Here is a 17,910-nt window from a genome sequence, read left to right as displayed (position 1 = left end):
AGCGGGGCTGAAGCAGCTCGTCTCAGCGGTATGACCCCACGGAGCTGGGGAGAGGAAAGCGAGACGCTCCTTACACACTTCCCAGGAGGTGCCTATGCTGCACTCCAGCAGTTCCCGCGCCAGCTCAGACACTGGTACCCATCAACTCGCTGTCCGACACAAAACAGGCCTGTCACGGGCAACATGAAAGACCATGAAACCTACATTGACCCACCTGGGGACATCCATTAGAGAGAATCTTCCCAAAGTTCACGCTGCAAAAAGAAAATGGGGCACTTGGTAGAAAATGAAGCAGCAGGAGAGAGAGCACTGCTGGACAGGCAGAGTCCTGCTCCTCCCCTCTCAGCCCTGAGTGACAGCGCCGTGCGGGAGCACAGGAAGTTTCTGTGCGGTAAAGAAATCAAGGCATTAGCCAATCCTACTGTAAGAATATATTTTATTTGTATGCAAATTTATTAAAACATAGTTAAAACATTATAAGTACAAGTACTAAATGTTTCAGTCAGTGGTAAAGGCGTTTTATAAATTCCTATAGTCTTGAAAAATAAAGTTGCATTACAAACTCTCCAAGTTTTTAAAAGTAGGTAAAATAAAAGGTCAAGAAAGCAGCCTCACGTAGGAGTGGACAGACACACAGCGTCACGTTTTGAGAGACTCATGTGCCAAGTGACAGCCTTCTACCAGGGCTCAAGACAAAAACAAATTCCTCATTTTATTGAGAAATTAATATGACGGCATTTGTCAATCCCAGGATACACCCAAACTCCATTTCAAACCCTGACCGGTGGGTTTCATGGGATTTGCCTTTGTAACTCCAGAACATTACAGAAAACATATGTACAAATTCTAGAAGCTGATGCTCACAGAGAGGCAAAGGCCCAGCCGGCTCCTGCCTCAGCCAACCCCAGAGGGGCAAATCCACCGAGCTGCACAGTAGCCCTGTGGCTGGACTCGGGGTTTTGTCAGTACAGCAATATCAGGATGGCAATATTGTTACTGGGATCTTTATTTAGGCTTCAGGAATGTATCGGCATCGCATCTGAGGACTGACCTTGCCCACAGCTCTTGCTGAAGTCTGGCAGCAACCGGTATTTTGCAGGAGCACGCTAGTGCCTCCTGGTAGCCAGGGGCAAGTTTTGGTTTGCACAAAGGTTTTAAAATACCTAGTAGTTAAAGGTTAGCCTCAGAAATCAATCACTATTTAAACAACTTCTATTATTTAAAAATACACAACAGCCAAGGAATGCTGCTATGCTAGAATACACTACTATTTTTATCAAGTCAAATGCAATTAGACATGGCAAATGCTCATTTTTGGGTTTTTAGTGAGTTGTAAGCTCACCTGTGCTCTGCTGTTGGAACTGCAGCTCTCCAAGGCTGTCCTGGTACTTGCTGTAATCAGCCTGCTCATAACCGAAGGCTAACAGTGGCTCTCACTGGGGATTTCACTCCCGAGCACAGTTTAGACTGGAGCATCTCCTCAGAAGCAGCGAACAGAGTCAGTGACCAGCTGCGTGCAGAATAAAACGCTATTGCATTTCTCCTATGTCAAGGTAAAGATCTCTGTTATTTGTGCTGAAAAGCTGAATATAAAATTATATTCATTGTCGAGTCGTTTTAAGAGCTCTTGAGGACATCTGAAATCCTTATACCACTGACTGCAGTGGGAGGTTTGCTGCTTACTACAGTATATATCTATTTTCACGACATATTAAATGATTTAACAAAAATATCAGGGCTCGTGTTAGTAAGCAGACTAAAAACACACCTGATTTGTGTTTTTAGCTGGCAGTAAAAACCTGTGCGCAGCGTTTCACCAGAACTGCCACAGATTTACTGCTCTGTAAAGTGGAGAGAACCATTTGAAAGACACAAAGTTATTAAAATGCAGGTTAAAAAACAAACAAAAACAGATGAAATCACGTCATCCACTAGTAACCAGGAACAAACCAAATGGAACCAAATGAACGTATGCTTTAAAACCCAGAGGTGCATCAGTTAAAATACATTCAGAGAGAGGTCAGTTAAACACAAAATAGGAGTTTTATGCACACCAGAGCTAGTGCCTGACCCGTCCAGGATTAGCCCGTTTGCAGCCTGAGGTGTTTTTTCAACCTTAAATTTGGTAATGCTTTTATTAAAAATAAAAAATAAATTAAAATTATGTTACCAGGGAGGAAAAAAAAAACCAAGATAGTAGACGTTTAAGGAGTTTTTACAAACAGGACTCCGGATTACAATTTGTAAGCCGCTTATAGCTTTCTTAGGCAGACGCTGTTTCCGACCAGCTCCCAGTTTAAACAATTCCCTACCAAACGACCGTACCGTGTGAGCAGAAGAGGAAGCCTGTTTCATTGCAAATCTTCTCAGTTAACCAAGAGCGAGCTAAGAGGAAACCTAGACAGTACAGAAAAAGAAAAGATACAGAAATAGAAAGGAAAAGTGCAGAGCTTTAACAATCCAGCTTTTAAGTAGCAATTAAAAAACATCCTGGGGGTTCCAACACTAGCTTTTAATCTAGTCACTGAAATAGTCAAAAAGAAACAAACCTCCCTAAAAATTCCACCAGTAAATTAAATGCATGGCACAGCACATCCATCATATTCTGCAAACAGGTGCAGAAATCTTGATAAATAAGCAGTAAGAATGAGGAGATATAAGTGGCAGTAGCTTCAATCACAGCTGATGATGCCAGTTTTTGAAGTGAACACGCAGTTACCAGTATTATAAAAAGAAGCAGGACTGCTAAAGGATTTACAGCCTGGAGGAGCACTTTAGATTCTCTTCCTTCCTTTCCGCTGCTTTTGCTGCGTAACTTCCTTTTCGGAATCAATTTTATTTTTGGAGTGAGGATCTTGTTGATGTGACCGATTTCAGTTTTAGACCACACGTCTTTCAACAGGTGCCCAACCCTCGGATAAATCTCCACAGGTTTAACATCCGGCAGTTGCTTCTGTTTCAAAGCTTTTATACGTTGATGCATATCATCCACCTTCTCGAGAAAAATAAGTGGGGACTCTTCTTTTTGAATAGATGTATTCAGTGACATTAATTCAAGCTGTTCTTCCCTTATTTTTTTCAACTTCTCGATGAGAGGCTCATATTCTTCCAAAATGTGTGTATTGACGTCATCCAGCGCCGTCAGCAGAGCTTGTTTTTTGTGCTCCAAGATATCGCTAAGTTTCTTAAAATAATGGACTACTGCTTTCTTATCCTCCTGAACAACGCTTTCACACTGGGACTTCTGTTCTTTCAGCTTTTCAATGAGCAAACATACATCGGTCCAGTGTTTATCAGTCAGCTGCTCGAGAAGTTTTCCAGAAGACTCCTTTTCTTTTAGGTAGGCACTTTGAAGGTCATCTATGGGGTGGCCGTTGTGTTTTCCTATTGTAAGGCAATGGCCACATACCAGTTTCCTATCCAAAAGACAGTAAACGTTCAGCGGTTGCCTGTAATGCTCGCTGCAGGTGGCAACATCAGAGTGATCTTCCTGTTGGTATTTTTCAATAATAGCTTTCAATGCAAAATTGATGGGCAACGATTCGATACCAGTGGCAGGAATTTCAACGATACTCCTACAGTTCGGACACTTCAGAGGAAGTCTCAGGGGTCTCCAGATGGAAAAGTTTTCCGACAGCTGAATAACACCCTCCAGACAATTCCGACAAAACGTATGGGAGCAGGGCAGAACGCGTGGATCGTCAAATATACTATAGCAAATGGAACATGTTAATTCTTCCTCAAAGTGATGCATGTCCTACAAAAAAGAAAAAAAAAAAAAAGTCTAATGTCATTTTACAATCAACTCATTTAAAAGTCATTTTAGTAACCTACACATGACACTTAGTGACCAGTAACCTAACCTGCATTGGCAGCTTATTGCTAAGGGAAAAAAAAAAAGGCAGAAGAATGAAAGTGAGCAACAGTTCAAGGATTTCAGCAAATTGTGATTTGCACTTATAAGCTAAGTGACTAGATAGCGTTCACCCATATCCAACTTTAACCATAAAAACAAGCAATCTGCTACTAGATATTTCTTAACGTGGGAAACAGTAGAAGAGAGTGATAAAAGTTAGAACTAAAGTTTCTAAATAACCTAAAAATTATGAAAATTTTTCTCCCACTATGAGTAACATTTTCAACGTAAGAATAGAACAGTAAATACAGAAACTTTTTTTTCCTCCCCTAACTTTTTTCGACTATTAAGCAGTCAAATTTACTGAAAGCTTTCTCTAGGTCTGGGACGAACAAAAGCCTAACTCAGTAGCCCCTAAATACAATATCACTAACAGTAATTAGACTCGTGGTGTTATTCCTGGGTTACTGTAAGCATAAAACGAAAAACTTAACTTTCGTTTTCCATCCTTCGTAATATTGTCTTGTTTTTCTTTGCCAGCTTAGTGAAATCACACTGTAAAGTCACAAATAACAATAACTCTAACGTCAGTTTTCATAAAAAAATCATAATTCTGTTTTTCATTCTGTTAAAAAAAAAAGTGGAAATGAGTATGAACTTCCCTTATCTTTCTGTCACATTTTCCTGTCCCCTTCATCAGTTCTAGTCAACTCTGTAGACTTTGCTACACTGCAAAAAGAAATTGTCCAAGCGTTTAGTACCAAAGACTCTCAATTTAGGGTCTAACCCTAAATCTGAAAACAATAATGTGCAGTGGGCTAACGCAGCTGCACGAGGTGCTACTGAACCTTTGTTCGATTCAGTCAGGAGGATAATTAGCTGAGATGTGTTTAAGGAGGCTATTTTATTCAGATGTGCCCTCCTAAGCTTTTTAACCTATTCTTGCATTGATCTATCAGCATCTCTCATTGACACCGAGATTAATAGTTAATATTAATAATTAATCTATTTTAAGTGAATCTACTTAAAAGGAAGTGAATTGTTAAATATACTGTCCTTTGAAAATAAAACCTTAAATTGCATTTGGAATCATGAAAGCCACTAAGGATTAAATTTGGAACTAACTAACAAACAATTTACAATAAATAAATGAAGGAGCATTATTCCTGCAAAAGGCACAGAGAGAACCTCACGGAAGCTAGAAGCTAAATACTCAGATCCTGGTTCTTTGAGAGTTAAATCAGTTCTGAGCAGAGAAACCTATTCTGGTTGTATAGAACTACGTATGACTTATCTCACTGTATGAGATAGGCTAGTACACCCAAAAGTGAAAGTGTTCAACAAAGTCTGATCAGATTTCTTTTGCCCTGTAAAACCAGCCTGAATAATAACTAAAAAAATAAAAATTTAATGGCCACCATCACCCAAAAAGTGAAGTTCAATTCAAGGAGGTACTTGTATGTTGTTTTTTGAGCAAGTCAACTTTATATCGAAAACAATTTTGATTAATTCAGCTTTAAAAAAAAAAAAAATCTATCCAACACACATCAGGTAATTTTTTCAGCTAATTAATATAAAATATTGGTTCGTGTATTTGAACCCCACTTTTTCAAGAGACCTTGACAACAGTTGGAAGAAAATCTAAAGTCTACTAGAGGGACATATTTCTAATGAACTACCCTTTAAAAGAAGAATGATAAAGTGTGTTAGTATTTATAACTAACTAGTGTATTCTCCTAGTTAAAGAGAATTAATATCAAGTACTGCAGCCATTTAGCAAAAGACATTCACACCACTTTGACACTAAAACTATTTCTGTACTGCACTGCTCTTACTAAAGACCATGAGATATTTCTCTTTTTACTGGGGAGCCACAGACCTTCATATTCCAGCTTTTCCAATCAGCCACTGTGGCAACATTAGGCTCTTTAGCTCTCTATGTTAATAATTTCACATTTTGAAGTGATGTTCCAGACACTGGAACTAAAGAAATGTGTCAATAACGAAGGGAAGCTGAATAACAAATCTACTTCACTGTCCAGATAAATTCTTTTTTGAGAATTAATTCCCATGGGAAATACATTTAAAGGTCTTATTTTTTATACAGATATATACTTAAAGTTATTATGAATCTTAGGAATGTCACTTCCACATAAACAAAAGAAAAAAAAATCAGTTAAGTTTTTGCTGACAGTTAGAAAAGAAAGACTCCTTAGTAAGTACTCTCATTCATTATTTTCTCCTATACACATGGAATGAATATAGTTTAAAAAAAAAAATCTATGTTTAAAATCACTATTTTTTCCCCAGTCTAGGGCTGTAGTTCTCTTCAAAGGAACTGTTACAGAGGGAAAATTTTCTTTCTAAAGAACACACATCTAGCTTATTTGAGCTACATAAAGTGCAAGACAAAATCTTCAAGAAATTGTTTTAACTGCAAAGTAGTTGCTTGCTACCATAAAAATGAAGGAGCAACTTTACAAATTTTTTTCTTAGCTCTGTGATGAATCCCCTCAAACTCTGCAGGGGTAACCCCCGCACCCAGGCAGCGTGTCCCCTGACGAAAGCCAGGCGCTGTGCCGCAAGCCTGCGCAGGTTGGAGCAGCCACAAGCCCGACAGCCTGCGCTCACTCCAGAGCCGTTTCATAACCCTGCAGCCGCTAGCCAGAGGGACTGAAATCCCCATTTCCACAGAAACATTCCGCCCTGTTTCCCAGGCAACTGAGAAATTTAAAGAGTGACAGCGGTCGCCTGCTAGCGAGCAGCTGTGGAAAGCCAGGCCGGCAGTGCGAGGGCAGGAGTCTCTGCTTTCAGCTGGGTCCAAGGGTGCCTGGGGCACCCCGCTCCAGCAGCCTTCCAGGCACTCCCAGGAGAAACAGCATTTGGGTTTTAATTATTATGCATCAATTTCCATTTGGAATGTTTGCATTTGGAATGTTAATGTTGACGTTTGCTATAGGCACCCTGTGGGTTTTTTTTAATTTGTTCTAGACAACTACTCCAAAGTTGTACCAGGGAAGCAAAAGGTAAAAATCCTGAAATTCAGTTTCATCCTGTGCTGGCAGCAGCACGGAGGAAATAGTATACACTCAAACAACAGTGAAAAGAAATCCATAGACGGATGTCAGAGAGACTGGGAACACCAACAGAGAGGGACTGAGATGACCCATCGCAGAGTTAAACAAAAAAGAAAGAAAAAAAGTTTTCCAGGGGAAAAAAAAAAAAAAAAAACAAAACAGTAGCAGGAAGCTGGCGAATGCTTTCCTGCACAGAGCAGATACTTTTCCTTAAATGTTCCAAACAACTGTGGTAGCAAATACACACGTGTGTATATACATATTCATTTTAAGAGTCACTCAGTATAAGCAAATTACAAACTAGAAGGTATTTTTAAAATGCAAAAGTGTAATTGTGCCAGTAACACGATGAGTTTCAGAATACTTCCAGGAGTAGAAGGCCTGCTTAGTGGCTGTGATTTTATCCTCTTCTAATTAGCGATACTGTAGGCAAGACGAAAACACGCAATACAACATACCTATTTCTGCCAAAGTTTTCGGTTAAGCAGATCAAAGTAGTGGAGCGTATTCCTTGATAACACTGCGTTCCTCACCTAGCCATCAGAACCACTGCTCATCCAGATAATTATGCAAGAAGCCATTTAGAAACAATTATATCTGGAATACAGCATATGTCAGTCTTTAGGTGGATAAATAACTAACTGCTGTATAGCAAAAGCCAGCTGTAAGAAGCCGAGACATCCTTTTCTACTCTGGAAGACTTTAAAAGGCAAGTTTGGCCTTAGATAACAGTTGTCACAAGAGTTACAAGGGGCACTTAAGGCAGATCCTCCCCAGGAGTCAGTGCTGCCAGGCTCCCCGCTTCTTCTTCACACCACTGTCAGGGAAGAAAATGACATCTGCTCTCTCCTGAAGGGTGCTGGAACACTCGACTTTCAAACCGTACTGCACTTAAACTAAATCCACGTCAAGAATGCTGTCTCCCCATCCCACTGTGGTCCATGCAGTCCTCCTGTAGCACCAGCATAAAAGCTCAAGGTTATGGTGTGTAAAACTAAAAGATTAAATGATGTTATGGGTAGTGTTTTCCACTTATAAGTCACCTTCATGGTAAAGGGTGATGGAACTTTTTAAAAAAAAACAGAAGGCCGAGGTGCAGCTCCGGTATTTGTCATTGCATCACAAGGAATGGAACTTGCTAAATTGCCAGGTTTGCTGGTTGTTAACAACAGGCCAGGCACCAGAAATCATAAACAACAGCCAACCTTAAACCCTTCTATTCCAGCCCGTTTCAGCTGTACAGCTTTGCTCCATACCACAAATATCCCACACCCAAGTCACAGCAATTCTTAACCGGGGATGTTCTGTCCCTAGTCCCTATTTCTACCACAGCTACTACACCACTATACCAGATTTTTACACTCTTTTTTTTTTTTTTTTTTTTATGACTTGAAAGGAGGTGAAGACAGCCGAGAGGTCTGTCTGGTCTCCCTGTCAAGCTGACCTGACAGTTCCCTTCTGTATATCCCTCCACCGGCTCCTTGTCTGCCTCTACAAGAAGCTTACACAAGTCACTACATCCAAAAAACCCCAAATAACACTATTCTACCCTTTCCATATTCGCATTCTGTTGCCGGGAGTCGCTCTCCAACCCTTATCTCTTGAACTCTGTCAAAGCTTCTGGTCTTGAGCAGTCATTTGCCTCTCGTTATCGGGCAGTGGAGCTAGAGGGAAGAGGACACCCTTACCCGTCACCTGCAGACCCTTTGCCAGCTCCCGCAGCCAATTCGGCCGCTAGTAACGATGGGAACCGCGCCTTTATTAATAACTAGAAAAAGGGATCCACACGAACACCAGAAACTTGCTAAGGTTACAAAGACAGAAATCCGCTTAAAGACGACGAAAGAAGGGGTGGGGTATGTGACACCGGAGCACTGCCCGAGGACAGTGATGGCTCCCGGCGGCGGCGGGGCCCCCAGGCCAGCGGGGACAGGCTGCCGGCAGCCCCGGCGCCGCCCGGCCGCGCAGGCTAACTGGCAGAAGGCGGGGAGAGCGGTCGCTCCGGGCACCGCTCGGCTCCCGGGACGGTTTCACCTCAGAAGGCCGGCCGTGCCAGCTCCGACGCCGGGTCAACCCCTCACAAAACAACCTCCCGGTCCCACAGCCGCGCTTCCCTGCGAGACACCCACACGCCCACCGCCGACCCACCTGGGCGCTCCCTCGGCTGCTCGCCGCTCCCCGGCCCTCCGACCGGGGAGCCGGGCCGAGACACCCGCCGCCGCCTCCGCCTTCAAACGGCCGGGCCCGCGCCCCGCCGCTCCCCTCAGCGCCGCCGCGCATGCGCGGGAAGCGGCGGGGAGGCGAGGGGGAGGGGGGCCATCAACGGCCGCCGCTTTCGAAAGTCAACGGCCCGCGGGGCGGGGCGCCGCCTTCAAACCGGGCGGGCGACCGTTAACGGCCGCCCCCGGCCCCCCGCCATAGCTCCTCTGCCATTGGGGTCAGCCACGGTCCCGCCGAACCCGTCCTTCTTCACAGCTTTGGGAGAAATTCACCCCGAAGCTGGAAAGCGGGAGGCGTAAAAGCGCCTGAGAGGCTGAGGGGGAGCAGAACCAGAGCTGCCGCCAACCACCGACCCCAGAAACGACAAGAAATAGTGGTAAACAAGTGGTAAAGGTCAGTTTCCATTTCATTAACGTCTTCCTACTTAGGCTACCGAAGACACTTAAGGTGTTTTAAGTGAAGCAAAATTGCTCCTGCCATACGTTAAAATTGGGCAACATATATTATTATCTACTGCCAAATCCACCTTTTAAATTCCTCCAGAGTAGAAGGGGATGTTTCAGCTGTAAGGATTTGCCAAGCAAAAACCGAGACTGCAGTAGAAAGGGAATGGATCAAGAAACTGTTTTACTGACATCTGTGACAGGGGTAAATCTCAAGACTTTATCAAGGTAAAGTACCCAATGTTGTGCAGACTTCTCTTATACTCCAGATTATTGTATACTCTAGATTATTCTATATTTATTTACAGTCCATAGAAATACACTAAACTGAGACTAAAGTTAAATTATTCTCAGATGTGGCTTTTACAGTGACTTTGAAAGAGAAATGAAATTCATTTAGTGTCGTAATGTAAATCGTAGTACATCATCATTCAAAAGTTACCTAAACATCTGTCTTAAAACTGGTATTTAGAGGACCTTACACAAATATCTGGGAAACATCTGGAATTACGTTTCAAATAATAAAAACCTCATGTTCTAACAAATTAACCATCACAGTTTAGGTGATAAGCACAAGAGTTTAAAATACTACATCGAGCTGTAATTGGTCTTTTTCCTGTGAAGCTGTTATAATACTTTTGATGTAAGTTACATCACTTTCGATTTGAATATTTAACAATTTTAATTGAAATTTTTTGGTATGCCATCAAATTGAAGTTTTTCCAACCTTAACAGGTTGCAACAGAGCTTTCTGTCACCGTCATTCCCCTTGGGGCAGTACAGCTGCTGCAACCTAAGGGCAACTTGTGCAAAACGAACAAGTTTCCTAAAAATACATGCATTTTTCAACTCCCATTGTTTCTGATTCTTGTTACAAAAAAAAAAAAAAAAAAAAACAAACCAACTGTTGGCTGTTAATTACTTTGCTACCCGCATCTAATTAGTTTCTAATACACGTTCCTTATGATCGTGCCTCTGCATATGCTGGCTTTCAACACAGTCCCCATGGAGGGCAGGATGATAAAATTGTTCTTGCTACCAAAATGGGCAGGGAAGGAGGGGGTATTAAAAATATACCCAATTTTTTTTTCTCTCCATGATAGGAAGGGGTGGGGGGGAAACATAGAAAAATATTTTAGCAACACTCACCTATTTGCATGATTTCTAATAGGAATGTCAGGTAGGATTTGAACTAACTGGTAGCTCTAGTACTTGGGAGAACATTTATTTCTGAACAGGCCTGGGATTACAGGATTCCTGGGCATAGAGCTGGAATTTTGTCTCCGGGCACAGCACCTGGCCTCAGCAGGGCTAATTGCTCCTCTCCCTTTTTGAACACAGCACTTCTCCTGGATGCATTAACCCTGCAAGGCCTGCCTGGTCCACCACCCTGTCCAGCTCAGGCCTGGCCACCCACGGGCTCCGGAGGAAGAAGTCTGGTGTTGGGGACCAGGAGCTGCCTTACTCCCCACTGCCCGACTCCAGCACAGCTCCACAGAAGTGGTGACGAGCTACAAGCACCTGCACAGTGTTACAGTGATGAAAGGGAAAAGGCAGCAAAGAGGCAGCCTGGAGGCAGCTGTAGCCCAGTGCTTATCCCTCAAGGTCACAGAATCATAGAATAGTTCAGGTTGGAAGGGACCTTAAAGATCATCCAGTTCCAACCCCCCTGCCATGGGCAGGGACACCTCCCACCAGACCAGGTTGCTCAAAGCCCCATCCAGCCTGGCCTTGAACAGGGCAAGGGTGGGAATGGGGCAGCCACAGCTTCTCTGGGCAACCTGTGCCAGTGTCTCACCACCCTCACAGTAAAGAATTTCTTCCTAATATCTCATCTCAATCTCCCCTCTTTCAGTTTAAAACCATTCCCCCTCGTCCTATCACTACACTCCCTGATAAAGAGCCCCTCCCAATCTTTCCTGTAGGCCTTGGAGGCATCTGGCTGGATCTGCACTGCCTTGGCACAGGTGGAACTTGCAGCCCTTTGCCTTGCCAGGATCAAGCAGTGACAAACCCCTGCCCCACAGATGAGCGAGATGGCACTAGCAACCTGCTCGGCTTTGTTTCCTCATTGCAAGGAGAGACTGGACTACCCAAGGCAACATGTGCCACCGTCCTCCAGGGGGCAGCTGAACCCTGGTAGAGGAATCTGCCCTTTGAGCAAGAAGCCGCTGAACCCCAAGCAGAGGGAGGCATTGACTTCATCCTCGAGGAAACTGACCTTCCAACAGGAAGGTCTTTCTCCCAAGCAAACAGATACAAGCTCAAATGTCACAGTCTCCATATCATACAGAGGACAGCCGACTCCAAAATGAAAGGGGGATATTCCTTCAGAACAGGGAGGACAGCATGAAAGAGAAGTTTCCCATGAATAAAGGAAAAGGCTAAGTGACACAGGGAAGGCTAAGTGTCCCTAAGTGACACAGGGAAGAGGTCTTCCCAGAGGTACTACATTAATTGCCTCACAAGGCCTCCTCAGGCAACTATCCAGACACAACACAGCAAGATTTATCCAGAAAAACTTATGAATTAGAACATTTCAGTAAAATTTGTATTTTGCCATAAGAGGGACTTCAGATATTGAAAAACAAATCCTTCCTTAGAAAACATGGTTTGGAGAAACATTAGGTCCTTCCTGACTTGAGAACAGGACTTAGAGGTCTTAAAAGTGATATTCTAAAAGAAGGTAATGTCCTTTCCAGAAGAGATGCAGTCAGTAGCAATGTAAGGAGAGAAAAAAAAAAAAGCACAGGAGTCCAAATACTTGCTTAATTCAAGAATTAGAGATAATTTAATTCTAAAATTAATTCCAAAGTAATAGATATGGTTCTTTAAATAATAAATTTCAGTTTAGGTTTGTCTGAGATTTGTGGAAACTAAACCAGTTAATAAAGATTAAAACAGCGTGGACTTCTTACTTAGGCCTTACTTCAAAGGTGGAGTGATTCTGCGTATCAGTAATGTTTCAGGAAGATTGAGAGAGTGTTTTATACATTTATTTTGCAAATACATAGTCCAAACATGGGGTATTTCTTTCTCAAGCCGTGTTGCTTCATTATATATTCCATTTGACTATTCTGTATGTCCCACAGTAGAAGTTTTACTAACAGCATTAATTTGGTTAGTTCACATGCCCGAACTATTCCCAGGAATAGATCAAAGAGGACAGTACAAGACTGCAGGTGCAAGGTTTATGGTTTTTTCCTTGTTATGCTTAGAATGAGATAAAATATAAGTGATCCTGAGCTAGTGCTAGATGTTATTTTCCTACTTCGCTACATAAATAATCAGCACATCTTACACTTAGTTTTATAGAATTTGGGGTTAACTGGGGAAATTCCCCCTTTAATTTCTACCACCTTACAGTTTCATCCTTTCAAGCCAGAAGACTCTCTTATGTCAGCAGGTTTTAAAAGTTGCTTGCTCTGTCTAAACTATTCTTTAAATCATGAACTTACCCTTAATTACAGGTGGACAGATCCTTGCCAATTGTGCTTACCCTGCCTGCTGGTGGTACCAGAGTCCTGCGCACCCATGTTTCTGCAGCTCCTGTTTGGTTTGTGAATTACCTTCCTTATCCCCTGCCTGCACTCCTAACCCAGGGAGCAGTTGCACAACTTGGGCCTGTCTGCATCTATCACAAAGGTGGCCTCATCCATCTCCCTTGTGCTCAAGCAGCCACACAGGCTCATCAAAGAACTAGCTGAAAACTAACCCAGAAAATAACTTGTTTTTCAGAGAACGGATCCACCGGCTGGAGGATTATGCCACATAACGGGTCATTATACCAGATGGGTCATTACTAAACCACCTGCTGTGGGTACATCAAGAGGATGAGAGCACATTTCAAAAAAGTCAGAGATGAACAGAATGTGGGCATTGACTAACAGATCAGTAATCCACTTTCTATTACAGAGATGTCATCTTAAGCATTTTATTTACTATTTGAACAAGAAAAAGTAATACTAAGCCAGATATACAAATCTTCACACCTGGTTTATTCTGCCCTTGTGCCCAATTTGCTGAAGAGGCTGCAACCACGTGGATGTTCCGTTGTTAGCGTTACGTTAACTGCACCACAGTGGCAAATCTTTGCAAATGAAATTTTGGGAATAAGTATCTTCTAGCAGAATTCTGCATCTGACAAATTACAAGGGACAAGACAAGGGGCCAGTGTTCAATCTGCACAGCTGACAGGCCGCAACATACCAATGTCAGAGCCATTCTGAAAACTGCTGACAAGACAGCCCCCTTCTAACTGCATTTATAGGGCCTGGTGCAGTAATAACCTGCTAAAAGGTGTTTCTGACCTGTTTCTAACAGGTGTTTCTGACCTGACCTGTTAAGTCAGGTAAAATATGAAAACCATAACAAGAACTAGTTTTTGAAGATGCTTTCCTAGTGCAAAATAGGTATCCCACAAGTCTACTAACATAAAAGACATAGATAGCAACATAGATATCATTTGTGTTTCGGTACAAATCAAGTAATCTGGAACATGCTGCAGAGGTTCACCCCGTTTAAAAAAATAAATAAATCTGCATTTCTGTATTTATACAATTCTGGAAAGCTTAGAAAGATATTGTGGCAAAACACACAGAATCACAGCAGCTAAAAAATGAAAGTGCTAGATAGCCAAGATAAATGCCTAAGCAGGTCATGGTTTGTAACTGAGCATATTATTAGAATGAATGATACAGTTAGAGAAAATACAACATTTTAGGAGAGGAAGGCCTCCCCAGGCCCACAATGCAACCAACCTGCAAGCTAAGGCTTTGGCTCCACCACAAAAGTCTAATCACTAGCTGCACACTTCTGGTTCATTATAAATACTTGTCAGAAGTAGTAGAAAAAGTAAGTATGAACTGGTTAGTGTGAGTGAAGGAGTCCGAATCTGTAACACGTTCCAAACAGCTTAAATTAGAAAGCAGTAGACTGGGTATGTAGTTATGGAAAAAAAATTTGAAAGCTTGTAAGAAGGGAAGTAACACAGTAGCACAGAGTAAGGTTTTACGGTGACAATATTGCTCGGGCAAGGGTTTTACCCGTGATAAGCCATGCACAGAACTTCACCGGGTGGATGGACAGCCACTTGAGAAAAAACTCTGAGGCTGACAGAGCACTCGGAGTTTTGCCTTGGTTCCAATGCTGAACCAGTTACTATGGTTACCAGATCCTCTTCCCATGTTAATATATTTGAGGCAAGGGCACCTTTCAGGCTGTGAGCCTGTAGCTGTCCATGGTATCAGCCTCTCTCCCCCTCCCCTGCCCCGCGCTCACGAAACTCTTAACTCCATTTCATGTTTCTCCAGCTCATCAATACTCTCATTTTTGTGGTGGAGGATGTGAAAGTATTCATACTTTACTCCAGGATCTATACCAAGTAGATGGCAGCAATACAGATCTCCTAGTAAACCACAGCGCCTGGAAAAGTCCCAATGTCACAGGCACTCAATCTGGGAGTAGGTTTTTTTTTCTGGGGCACATGCACTACATAATACAGAATAAAAATTGCTATAATCCTTTCCCCTCTACTACCCCTCTCAACACACCAGGAAAGTCTTAAGGAAAAACCTAGAAAAGCAGAAGACCAAACAAGGGAACTTTTGACAATAATTTATAATATAAATAACTGATGTTCAGAGTAAGAACGTATGTTTTATACCTAGTGTATTTTTATGTACTTAAAAGAATTAAGGATACAAGATGAAGCAACATTTAATCTGAGAAACCGCCATTCTAGGAATGACATACTTGCTTTGTACCATGATCCGATGTTGCTGATACAGTCTGACTACTGACCATCTGCCTTTCCATCCAGTTACAAAACTTCTGTAGCATATTTACCTATAGCTACCATTTAAAAGTTTCCCACATTAGTTGTTTTTCAGTAATAGTAGCTTTCATAGAAATTTAGAAGTATATCAAAGGTATTTACATATGACAGTTTTAATGACAGCTTGAAGAAAACTTTCCCTCAGTTTTGGAGCACTCCAGCAGAGTAATAACAGGACCCCCATCTCAACGGATTTACAAGCAAAAAGTGGGAATTGCTTTCTGGAAATTAAGTTTCCAGACACTTTTCTGTAGGTATGAAAGCAATATTAACTCTTCCAATTAATTTTGTGTGCCTTCTGAGTTTTACTCTGGCAGTAGCTAAAACTTACTATTGGGAAGAGTTTGTAAACTTTACACATTTTCTGCTACTAAGTTTTCTTTCATAAAGTCTATTTGATCCAGATGCAGGACTTCTCTAATTGTTTCCAGCCTTGTGACCAGCATTCCTGCCAGCAATTTGGTGACATGCAGAGCTGAGGAAACATTTATAGTTAAAAGTGGCAAAGAATCTACAAGTATTAATATGAAGACATTCTTAATTATAAAGCAGCAATTTATGCAACATACTGTACGATGGGAAGAGTTGTTTACAAATACATAAATTTCTTTGCTTTCAAGCAGAGAAAAAGTCACCCTCCTTTCTTCCTGGCACATCCACTGTTTTCCATAGGCTTCTGACATTTTCTAAGAGCAGAGTCCTGGTTACTCAGAAGTCATCAGGTTCTCTTGCTCAGGGCTGGCTAAATTGCCTTAGCCAGCATTTCATTTTACTTGAAACGCTTTGAAGTTGGTTGATACCTTAACACACTATCCAGAAATTATTTCTTTAAACAGTCAGACTACCCTGTTCGGCTACCGAAAGAGCGGAAGTAGACAACTTACTGGGAATGCTTGTGATCCACCTGAAGACACCATTCTGTGAAGAAACATGGAAGGGATATCCTTGTCTCCACGCATCCAGCAAATGGCTCTCCCAGGCTGAAAGCCCCCCACTCAACCAGGGGCTATTCCACTTCCAGTGGTGGGAGAGAAAGAAAGAGAGTCAACTTCTCTCAAGCTATCCCTTTTGATTCGGCATGCTATTCTTCCCTCTGTAGAACAACTCCTCCTAGCTAAACCGGGCAGTGCAACCCCAAGATCCTAAAACTCCAGTTTGGTCCAACAATGTTGCTCCTTGGAATAGAAATCCTACTGGAATAGCTTGTACTATGGATTAACTTTTGTATTTTTAATATTTTAAAGGTCTTTTTCTAGATATCTGCTCCCTCAAGTTCAACTGAAAAGCTAATTTTCTACTTAAAAATACTGAAAGAGTAGGTTAACATACAACCTCACCTCCACATCTTTGGTTATTTTTATTAGAATTGAGGAACAGCGGCCAAAGAGTTACCATCTGTGTGGTTACAGACTATCCAAATATCACACACCAGTGTTCTGCTACCGAACAGCTTGAGAAGTACACTCAATGTCACAGCTTTGACGTTAAGAGGGAAACATCTGAGTTGCTTCTGTTGGTGACCCCAATTCCACTGCTCAGTAAAGTCAGAGGCTAAAATTTATTTATCTTCACACATAGGCAGAAAATGGGTCTGTGACTTCCATTGCAGCAATGCAAGGTTCTACTCCTAACTCTGCCTTCTGACTTTCTGAAATCTTAATAATCTGATTAGTACTCCTAAAGTAAGTCTGTAAGTTACTGCTTGTTTGGATCCCAAGCCTCCCAAACACTCCCCTTTCCCCAACAATGTAACTAATTACATTACCTCAAACTGCAGCTTTTGGGAAAAAAGGCATTGGACAAACTGGCTTCAGTTTTGCTCCTCTGAACACTGCCACCCTGTGGATACTGAAATGTTTAAGCTTTCCATATTTCGGTAAACAGAACGGTGTGAAAGGATCTGCTGTAAAGCAGGTGAAGAGAATTTTTCACTTAAAAAAACCCCACCAAAACCCAAAACAAACCACCACCACTGACCATGTAAGAAAGTACAGGCTGGAGTTCAAACAGAGAATTACCTTAAGCCGGTGCTAAGTGTATCACATCAGGGGAAGCGCCAGAAAGAGGCATTTACTGGCAGTAAATACAGACCATGCCATAGTGGTTTGGGGTTTCTTTTTGTTTTGGAAACATAAAAGTTGCTACAAACACCTGTTCTCCTCTTAAGCCTAACAAGAAAGGATTCTAACAATAAAATGATTTTCTACAGCACACCCTTCACAAAGGTATTTTTGCGAAGTGAGAAATAAGTGTAATTTTACTCATGGCATTGCAACTTCCTTAAAAACACCAGTTTAAACATTTTACCTCCTCTAAGGATTCCCTACATTTACATGAAAACAACCCTAATTTATTTAGTGAATACGTACTATGCAATTAGGTAAGTTAGTTATTTCTTAAGAATTATACCAAACCAGCGATTTACCTCAAGCCTACGTAACACACTAGAACACACTGACATTCGGCGGGGAAAAAAAC

General features: G+C 42.0%; 1 protein-coding gene across 1 annotated transcript; it reads right to left on the bottom strand.

The window, feature by feature from the left end:
- Nucleotides 1–420: 420 nt before the first annotated feature.
- Nucleotides 421–9,162, bottom strand: TRIM59 (tripartite motif containing 59). The gene is made up of 2 exons (XM_074153907.1): nt 9,082–9,162; nt 421–3,757 (listed from the first exon to the last, which is right to left on the bottom strand). The coding sequence occupies exon 2, from the start codon at nt 3,752–3,754 to the stop codon at nt 2,534–2,536; it is 1,221 nt and encodes a 406-aa protein (XP_074010008.1). The 5' UTR covers nt 3,755–3,757; nt 9,082–9,162; the 3' UTR covers nt 421–2,533.
- Between the last annotated feature and the right edge of the window lie 8,748 nt (nt 9,163–17,910).

Source organism: Numenius arquata, chromosome 9 (genome assembly GCF_964106895.1).
Source record: "Numenius arquata chromosome 9, bNumArq3.hap1.1, whole genome shotgun sequence".
NCBI classification, from domain to species: Eukaryota; Metazoa; Chordata; class Aves; order Charadriiformes; family Scolopacidae; genus Numenius; species Numenius arquata.
This window is presented reverse-complemented; position numbering and strand designations above follow the sequence as displayed.

What these genes read in the sequence shown, in the direction of transcription:
- TRIM59 (XM_074153907.1), bottom strand. Translation starts at nt 3,754, where the DNA reads ATGCATCACTTTGAGGAAGAATTAACATGTTCCATTTGCTATAGTATA.